The sequence below is a fragment of the Chelonoidis abingdonii genome, chromosome 10 (assembly GCF_003597395.2).
Source record: "Chelonoidis abingdonii isolate Lonesome George chromosome 10, CheloAbing_2.0, whole genome shotgun sequence".
Lineage (NCBI taxonomy): Eukaryota > Metazoa > Chordata > Testudines > Testudinidae > Chelonoidis > Chelonoidis abingdonii.
This window is the reverse complement of record NC_133778.1, coordinates 80864727-80874253: the sequence shown is the minus strand read 5'-3', so window position 1 is coordinate 80874253 and position 9527 is coordinate 80864727. Positions and strand designations below refer to the sequence as shown.

The following is a 9527-nucleotide window of genomic DNA, read 5'->3' as shown; positions in this document are numbered from 1 at the left end:
GGCCTTGGCCCCGCTCCTCAGTCCTATCGTCTTACCCGCACTTGGTACTGGTCGTTGGAACTGTGTCAACGAGCCGGCATAGCTGACCTCCACGTCCCTAGTTCATCTTGTTAGTTATCAGTTTAGAGTTTTGTGGTATTACTATAGTATATTGAGAATGTACGTATTATTAGCTGTTGAGTGCTATTATATAGTTTGTTAGCGGGTTCGGGGCTCTACTACGTCCATCTCCCGCGCCAATAACCTCTCCTTGGGCACCGAGGGCGACGAGATCTGAGTTCTACGGAGATATCTAAAGCGTGGCTTCGGTCTTGTAACAAAGTCGCAAATGCTCCCACGAGTGATCCCCACTGCGATCTCTTTGCTAAAAGTGCCTGGGGAATGCCCAATCCAGAGTACGTGCCACATCGTTGCAAGTCCTTCCTGCGCACGGACTACAGAAGGAGCGAGTCCCACGCGCTTTGCCGACGATTCCTTATGAGCGGCACTTCCCGTGCGCACCGCGCGCACGTTGAGCGTGGCTCCGGCAACCGGATCCTCTAATCGCGAGCCGTAAGCGCTGGCTCGCACCGCCCGTCTCCCGGCACGGCTCCTGCGGAGAGGTCCTCCATCATTGTGGGCCAAGGCTTCTCGTCCTCGTACCCGGCCTAAGCATGCCTTGCGGAAGGAGCACTCAGAATGTCTCCCGTACGCCTCTACGCGGACCGCGAGCTTGGCCGTGTCCAGGTCGGGCTCCTTCGTTGATTCCGGCGACCCGGGCCCAGGCTCCGTCAAGATCACGATCCCTCCCTAGCATCCCGCAGTTCTGGGGTATTAGCTCGTAGGTCCGTCTCAGCCGAGACTTCTCGTCGGCAGGGACCTTATCGCTTGCGGAGCTGGCTGCCCCCCCGGACCTGCCGGTCGGGGTGTACGTTCTAGGCAGCCGACGCCATGAGAGCACTTCCGGATTTCCGGTCGGCACGATCTCGCTCCCGGACCGATCCGGTCCAGAGGGAGGTCTGCACTCGAAGAAGAAACACGTTACTCACCTTTAACTGTTGTTCTTCGAGATGTGTGAGTTGCTGCACTATGCGATTCACATCGCCCCTCCTTCCCCACTGTCGGAGTAGCCGGCTTGGCATAGTGTCTTGGCAAGAGGAACTGAGGAAGGGGGCGGCGGCAGGAGGTCCTATGATTTTACTATATACTCGCCAGGTCCATTGGCAGCGCCACTCAATAGGGGCGCTGGATGTTGCTAGCAGTTTGATTAATAGATTCGCTGAAACGGCCATTCACGCAGGGCATTTGCCCAGGGCTTTGCTTACATTTTTCCATGGGGAACTTTGAGAGATGTGGAGGGACGAAATGTAGGTCAAATGAACATCTCGTGAACAATACAACAGTTACACAAGGTGTGGGTCAACCTGTGTTTTCTTCACTGGTATAGAGACGGTATATGGTGGTGTGAGTTTGTCATGCCTCCCACGTGGAGGGTCCTTGTAGAGCTTGCCTACTCGCTGCTGCCCCATTCTCTCGAAGGTCAGGCTTTGGTGAGTGGTGTGGGGTGTCGCGTCGCTCGCAGAGCACAGTGGCTCAAAGCTTATGGAGTGGGGAGGGTGAGTCCAGCCGAGCCAGAAGAGGTAGGGCAAATGTTAATTTCTTGCCCCGCAACCTGCTCTCCCTATGTCCCCTGCGGAGGCCTGGCAGCTGGTGCAAGCGGGTGCCTGTTCTTGTGCTTGATTGCAGCTCAAGCTGGAGAAAAGAATGGACCGTCCTTCATCCGGATGGAGCCTGGAAGATTAGAATACCCGTGGAGAATGCGGTGAGAAGCGCCGACTTTCCTTGCCTCGACTTCCTCCACCCGCTTGCACGACCTGGAATCGTGGTGGATTCCAAGGGAGGGCTGGCGGAGCTGGGATAGAGGCGCGGGTATGCAACGGCTGCCCCTACCCCCTATACACATCACCTCGGTGTCTCCTCAGACCGGCACCACGATCCGGCAACTTGTGGGCTTCGCACAGGGGGGGGGCCGCGCTCCTGGCTCCCATGTGGGAGAGGCCCTGTTTGCTCGGCCCCCCCTCTATGGACCCCTGGTTCCGCTTTCCATTGCGCCCAAGCGCGGGCGTGACCTGCCCCCTATACGGCGGCCAGCGGGAGCATGCCTGCTCCCATTCACACTTTCCAAAAGTGTTATAAGACTTGGCTTCTCACCACACCTCCACATCGATCTGCTTGATGGCCGATTCATATATTACGAAGTTGCTGGCATCATTTTGCACTTGACGAATGGCTAGGACTGTCCCCAGCCCAGTCTCACCCAGTGCCTCAGGAGACACTTGCTTGGGTGACTGAGCTCTGGCTCTGGATCCCTCTTCCGGAGGGGGTCCTGGGAAGCCCTAGGGGGGGCAATTACTTCCGCTGCATGGGGCCTGTACAGCCAGCAGCTTGAGGACTCGAGTCCCTCCGCTATAACCCATGACACTAGTTGAACCGAGCGTTCTCAGTCATATCCCTCTGGGCTTTTCCTCGCCTGACCCAATTCTTCGGGGATGCCCTTTGGCAGCTGTTCCAGGGGACCTGCAGCGAACTGGTGTCAAAGTATTAAAATGGATCCCCCAGCGCCCCCGTGCTGGGAGAAGTCTGGGTCCAGCAATTTCATTCTCAAGGATTCCAACAGGCATTTTACAAATTTTATGTGGATAGTCAGCGGGAGACTCCGGCCGCCAGCAGTTGCTCTCCTCTGCCCCGTCCCCCCATGGCGCCCCCTGCATGTGGAGGCAGAATTCACCTGGTCCTCGTATCACGGACACAGCAGTGTCCAGCGCTTTGAGCTCCCCCAAGGCTTCCAGTTGTTTTCCTGGCCCTGCCCCCACCGCGCCACACATCTTGCATGGCACAGAAGTAGCTCGGGCCGGGGTCACGGGTCTTCCCAGGCCACGTGCATACTCCTGGCCCTGCCACCACAGCGCCCCCCTGCTGGGAGAGCTGGGAAGCTAGAACGTAGAACCGGGAGACTAACCTCCTTCAAGCTTAGTGCTTTCCGCCGCTTGGTTCACGCCCCCCACAGCTGCGCATTGGGAACTTTCCCAATGCTAGGGGAAGAGGGCTGGGCAGAGCAGTAAGGACTCGGGTGATCCCCCCGCCAGGCATTCCGCCACCGCCCTCAAACATTACATTCAAGCCCCCTGCTGGGAGAGCGCCTGGGGAGTTTAGCAGTCAGTCGGGAACTCCCCCCAGCAGTGACTCTCCGAAACTCGTTCACAGGTCTCACCCAACAACGCGCCCGCCTGCTGGGCCGCAGGCTTCGGGAGGATCAGTGGCGGTAGTCCAGGTGGAGGTCCCGCCCACAGCGATTCTGTTTCCGCCCGATTTGCCCCCCAGCGCCCCCTAGCTGGGGTGGAGGCTGGGTCACTCAAAATCCAGTAGTGAGCTCGGTGATGCCGCGAGACTCCTCCTCATGCCAATGTGTCCTTACTGCCTCGCCCTCCGCACAGGCGGCGCCCTTGCTCTGGAGTTGCGGTTTGGGCAGGCGTGGGGAGGTCGCCGCTGATGCTCCCCCCGAGTCCTCCATTCTGCTTCCTGCCTTCCGTCCCCGACCGCGCCCCCTGCTGGGAGAGGCTGGGAGTGGCCGATAGGCCGGTAGAGCTGTCGCCCCATGCCTAGTGCTCTCGCTCGCCCGTCGCGCCACAATCTGTCCTCTTGCGTGCGTATTTGCGCCTGGCGCTCCTCCGTTGTTTGGCTTGTAAAGCGAGCTGTCGAGGAGTCTCCCTTTCACTCTCAAGCCCTCAGTGCTTCTCTCCGCCCCCACAGCGCCCCCTGCTCGTTGGGAGTGGCGTAGCCGGTGAAGTCTGCCACGCCCGGTGCCAAAGTGCTATTGACCCGCAAAGGCTCCCGCCGCCCTCGCTACCACAAACATCGACGACCGCAATGTCGTGAGAGGATGTACTGGGTTGGAGAACCAGTACGCTACTGTCTTTAGTGACACTTTACATAAATGTGGGCATTAAAGATCTAGGAAACTTTTTGTGAGGATCGTGCTGGTATATGGGTTCAGTGGAGTGTGCTTAAAGTCCCTCCTGTCATTACCTGAAGCTCGTGACCTTCTGTGGTCGTGCGTAGTGATACACTGATCTCTGCTGACCCTTTTGTTGCTTCCCTCCGGTATACCACGGCATTGGCCCCGCTCCGTTTGACCAATGCCTCGAATTTATTTGACTGTCTTCTTATTCTTCACTTCGTGGGTGTGGGTGATCTTAAAGACATCTGGTTATCAATGGCTGCTTCTTGGCTGCTCTATCTGTTGGTTATTCATACCTCTCGCCCGGCGCCTCTTGTACCTCAGAGCTGCTTCGGGAACTTAGGGCACATCTTCAGATCGCCTGCTTGGGTTCCGGCTTCGTACCGGGATATTCCCACCGTGGCTTTACTAAATTTTTTGGCGAAACTACTAATTAAGTAGGCGTCGGATCATTGCCAAACCGGAATGGATAGGTGGGCAAGGCCACGTGCTACGCTCAACCTCTATGTGACAGGGGTGGCCGTCTGCTGCTGTGGAGTGACGCCTTGGTAAAGCCCGCACGTCCCCTGGCATTTTGGCCATCACGGGGGGCTCCCCATGCTGAGAGTCTACACGTAGTGTGAGATAAGGCTGGGAAGACAGACTCTCCGGTCTGCTACTAGCGCTGGGCTGCGCGCGCCGGATGCTCGAGGTGCGCGCCCCTCGTATGTCACGGTGTACTGGCGCGACGATGTGCTCGGGTGGATTCTGGCGTGGGGGGACAAAAGTCCAGCTATGTCACTCCCCCGATAGCGGGCTGAGTTGGCCAACGGTGTCACCGAGCCTCCCTTACGTGCGCTAATGCACTCCTTGAGCCAACGTGGCCTGTCTCTGGCTACCCGTCGAGACTTGATCACACGCTCGCACCGGTGTGCTCCTTTCCTGTGGAGCAGCTAGAGGTCTCGGAGGTCCACGGGCTAGGCTCGTTCTTGCTGTGGTACCAATAGTTTTGATGGGCTCATGTCGACTTCGTCTGCTTGCGGAATTCCCGGCTCTTTGTGTCTGGCTGGAGTGGGGAACACAGGGGCCATGCCAGGGGGCGTCCCTTGCGCTCTCCCACAGAGCCCCTCCTAAACGACCTGAGGGGGTTACACCATGGACACGATTTCTACCGTACTGATCTGGCCCAGGTTTGATGCCACGACTTACTGGATTCGCAGCATGCTTCGCGTAGGGGTTTCTTACGGTATGCCCTGCACTGCGAACTGCGAGCCAAGGGGCGCCAGTGACCACTAGCCTCTAGTGCAAGCTTTCTTCATGTGATGGTGGGGGGCGGCGTTTAGCGTCGGTCGCGCGTCGGCGGGATAATTGTCCTTTCTGCACACTGCATGGCCCAAATGCCCTTTATTTTTGACGGTCCTTCACTGCTCTGGCAATGCAATGACCATCCCACCAGGCGAGACGGCAAGCCCATCGTGCCCACTCCGCCATAGTGAATGTGCGTCGTCCTGAGACCTTCCTCGCACGCCCATGCCTAGTATGGTATTGGTTAGCGGATGCCATCCTTCCTGCTTGCCGCCCTCCCTCCCCCCTTAAAAACAATCTTTGGGGAGTGCATGACCTTGCGTGATCCACTTTTGTTTCTATAACACTGTATCATTCCTGAATTGTGCCATGGACTGGAGTGGTGCGACTCCTCCAACTTCCACCTGACGGGGGACCGCCCCCTTCGTGGTGTGTCGCCCCAAGCTAGGCCCCATATGCTAGACCTCGCCGACTGACAGATTCGCCGAAGTCCGACAACTTTTGGACCTGGGTCCAAGCCCAAGTGTGGCGCTCGATTCTCAGCATAGGTTGGAGATTGAGGCTCAGAAGGGGGATGTGTTGGGACGGTTACATGGAGAAACTCCCCTCTTAAAGCCCAACTCTCAGGCCGGTGCATTTCGGGCAACCCACCGACAGCATGACCATGGGGCTCCCCACAACAGCAAGTGCACGGATTTTAAACTGGGTTTGGGGGTGTACTTTCACAAGTTGGCGAGAACGGCAAACAGGAGTCTTCATTTTAACAAACATTGACATTGTTGTTTGGCGCGGGAGATGTCGTCTAGGTTAGCTCCAAGGAGGTGAGTGCTGTGAGTTGTTGGGGTGGGCATGGGTGACATGTGTGACGATCAAAACATGCCCACTGACGATCCATCTGCCTGAGTGCATATGCCATTACTCATATGCTTTGGTGGCCTGGATGCAATGCCTCGCTGGGCTCGATTCGGTTCCTCCCAGCACGAGGCTCTATCGTTTGGGGCTCCCCTGTGGTCAATCAAGAGTCTGCCTCGGCGTGAGAGGCGGACGAACTCCCTCGGCGCTCCCAAAGACGCCAGTTGATTATCTGAAGCGACGTTGTCGCATGGAGCAGAAGCAGGGTCATATATATGCCGGGTAGCCTCCTGGGCAAGTGCCTCCTATGCCCACAGAATTTATTCCAAGACCCATCGAGCTGTTAGCCCTGCAGGACATGATATACCTTCAAGGAAGGTTGAGTAGGGCCCTTATTCAATTAGCGCGCACGACTCTTCCTGCGACAACCATTCTGCAACAGTTGTCCGCACCTCAGGCACTGCCCTGGGCTCGATGCTTTGGAAGGACGTAGCTGATTCTTATCTTTTCAAGGTTGGATCCTACTCCACTTAGGTGGTAGGGGACGGGTTTATTGGTGACAGCTGCACGGAGCTTCCGGCTACGCATTGTGGGGGATGTTGGAGCATGAGGCGGGCTGATAAGGATGTAAGCAAAGGCAAAAAGACCCCGGTAGCAGGGATGGGAATCAGGCAGCAGAGTGCGCCAAGACTGGGCATGTGCGGACGTTCTGGCGGGTCTTGACTGGAATAGATGGAAAGGCGCAATGGGTGTTGCTACGGGGCCTTGGACATTGCGTGACATTCGGATTGCCCCATTCATTTCTTAATGGGTAGGTGACGAGGCTTACCAGAAATATTGGCAAATAGTCTCCAGGCCAGGCCATTCCGGCGTCATGGGCACTGGGATTAACAGAGAGCATTATGGGGCGTGGGTAGCTTTTAAAGCCAGAGTCGTTTGTCCTTACCCTTTACCCGTGTACTCTAATTATATTTCATATGAGGAGGCACATGGAGAGGAAGAAAAGAGGGCTTTGATGCCGGGGGGCTGGCCAGCCCAGCTGAGCGAGGCGAGACTTGAAGAATGGCTTTCTGTTCCCTGCTCTCCTAGGCTTCTCCTCGCCGGAGCACAGGGTGGTAAGGGGGCAAGATATGTAGTGGTGGGTTGTGGGAGATGGCGCACGGGAGGCTGGGGGGAGATGAGAGCTGTAGGGTCCAGGCACTGGAGGCGTGCTGCCACCAGTTCGCTGTGGTCCTCGGGGCCTGGGCCAGTGAGGCAGCTAGTAAGACGTCTTGGCTCGCTTGGGATGCCGCGTACCACGGTGGGTCGTCGGTTGGACACTTGACGACTGTGTCTAGTTGGCGTGCTCCTCGTGGCCGCTGGGGTTGCGCGAGTTGAGTCGGTGCAGCGCGTCGGGAGCCTTTCTCTATGGAGAACATAGCATTTGGTCAGGACGATATTGGACTTACACCTCCTTCCTAACTTTAGCAGCCCTTATGGCCATTCTATGAGGTTGTACCGAGTACACCCTCCGAAGCTCAAGCAGGCTGGGCACCAGCCAAAATGGATCCAATCGTACATGATTACCCCCGCTTTATGACCTGAAGACCGGACACATCCTTGCACTATTGCACAGCTCGTGGCTCTTGCCACAAACGGGGGCCGGCACTCCCTTACAGGGTTCTTTAAGAAAAAGATACGCTTTCTTTCCGAGAGGGAGGTGGATCTTCGACCATCACCCCCCAGGGTTCTCAGGCTCAGATTGAGCAGCAGCAATAGCCTCCCTCCACAGCAGAGCCAGCTGCACTTCTCGCAGACTACTGGAGAAATCCGCACGTGATAACGAGGCAAGAGGGAATGACTCTTCAGGGTTCACAACTGCAGTGAGCTGGTTCTTGGGCCCCCTTAAGTTGCTCGTCCAAAGCGCATGGGGTCGATGCTCCCACTAAGGGCTCTTAGCTTCAGTGACAAGCAGCAAACCTCTCCATGATTCTGTTGACTAGGCACTCACTTACTAGCCGCACATGTGAGTAGTACTCTCCAACTCCCAGCTTGATTTGCATATGAATGCTCAGATGTGACTGAAGCGAGTCACGATAGGGTAGGCAGCTGGCCATTTCGTCTCCATTTCTCATCTTCTTCCTTTCCTCGAGTTATAGTTGCTGCGGGCGGGCCGGCAGGGGTATATATCACCCGCCATGGCGGCGCCACTCTAGGGGGCGACCTGCCGGCCCGCTGGAGTTGCTAGGGTAAAAGTTCTCCGACGAACGTGCACGCGCGGCGCATACACCTACTGGAATGGATATGAGCAAGCACTCGAAGAAGAACCCACAGATCTTCCCATGGAACAGGGCTCAGAGCACCCTGCCCAGGAGGGCCCCCAGGGTCACTGAGCTGGGAGCCGCTGGGACATGGGGGCTGCTCCCCGGAGGGCTGTGCACAGACTCCCCTGGGTCGTGATGGGGGCAGCTCCGCTCCGTCCCCAAGGGTCACCCGCTGGAAGGGGCCAGGGCCAGCTGCATGAGGCCTGGTTTCTCATGCCGCCCTGCAGGGACAGGCCTGGAGAAGGGAGTGTGATTGGTGCAGAGCCCTAGAGAGCAGGCAGGACCAGCGCTAGGGGTTTTAGTGCCCTAGGCACACGGCAATTTTGCCGCCCCGCGCCCTGGTCCGGTGGCTCAGATGGAGCTGCTGCAGTCGTGCCTGCAGAGAGTCTGCTGGTCCGTGGCTCCGGTGGAGCTGCTGCAGTGGTGTCTGTGGGAGGTCCACCGGAGCCATGGCAGCAGCCGACCGTCCACAGGCACGACTGCGGCAACTCCACCGGAGCCGCCTGCCGCCCCCTCCGGCAAAATGCCTGCCCCCAATAATCCTGGCGCCCTAGGCGATTGCCTAGGCCGCCTAATGGAAGCGCCGGCCCTGAGGGCAGGTGTGATGATGTCTGCACAGACAGACATTCTGTCTCCTGGCAATTAATGGCCTGGGCCCCTCCCCCTGCAAGGTGCCAGCTGTAGGTGTTGGAGACAAAGAGATCAGGGGCCTCCTGGCCAAGGAAAAAAAAGCCCAGAGAGGAGGGGCTGGAGAGTGAGTCAGGTTGGGGCTGGCTGGGGATGAGAAGTGAGTGCAGATGGGGTTGTCTGGCTCGCTGGGCCCCAGAATGGACCCAGCTGAGGGGTCCTGTTCTCTGTACTTACAAGCTCTGCTTTAGACCATGTACCTGTCATCAAATAAACCTCTGATTTACTGGCTGGCTGAGAGTCACATAGATTCATAGATTCTAGGACTGGAAGGGACCTCGAGAGGTCATCGAGTCCAGTCCCCTGCCCTCATGGCAGGACCAAATACTGTCTAGACCATCCCGCATAGACATTTATCTAACCTACTCTTAAATATCTCCAGAGATGGAGATTCCACAACCTCC

General features: G+C 57.3%; 1 protein-coding gene across 1 annotated transcript in view; it reads right to left on the bottom strand.

Moving 5' to 3' along the window:
• Positions 1 to 198: 198 nt before the first annotated feature.
• Positions 199 to 9527, bottom strand: part of SPEG (striated muscle enriched protein kinase) — a 55263-nt gene continuing 45934 nt past the window's right edge. The window contains exons 10-12 of the mRNA XM_075069841.1: positions 4642 to 4744; positions 2196 to 2375; positions 199 to 789 (exon numbers count right to left, since the gene is read on the bottom strand). Coding sequence (XP_074925942.1) covers positions 199 to 789; positions 2196 to 2375; positions 4642 to 4744 — 874 coding nt within the window. The remainder of the gene's footprint in view (positions 790 to 2195; positions 2376 to 4641; positions 4745 to 9527) is intronic.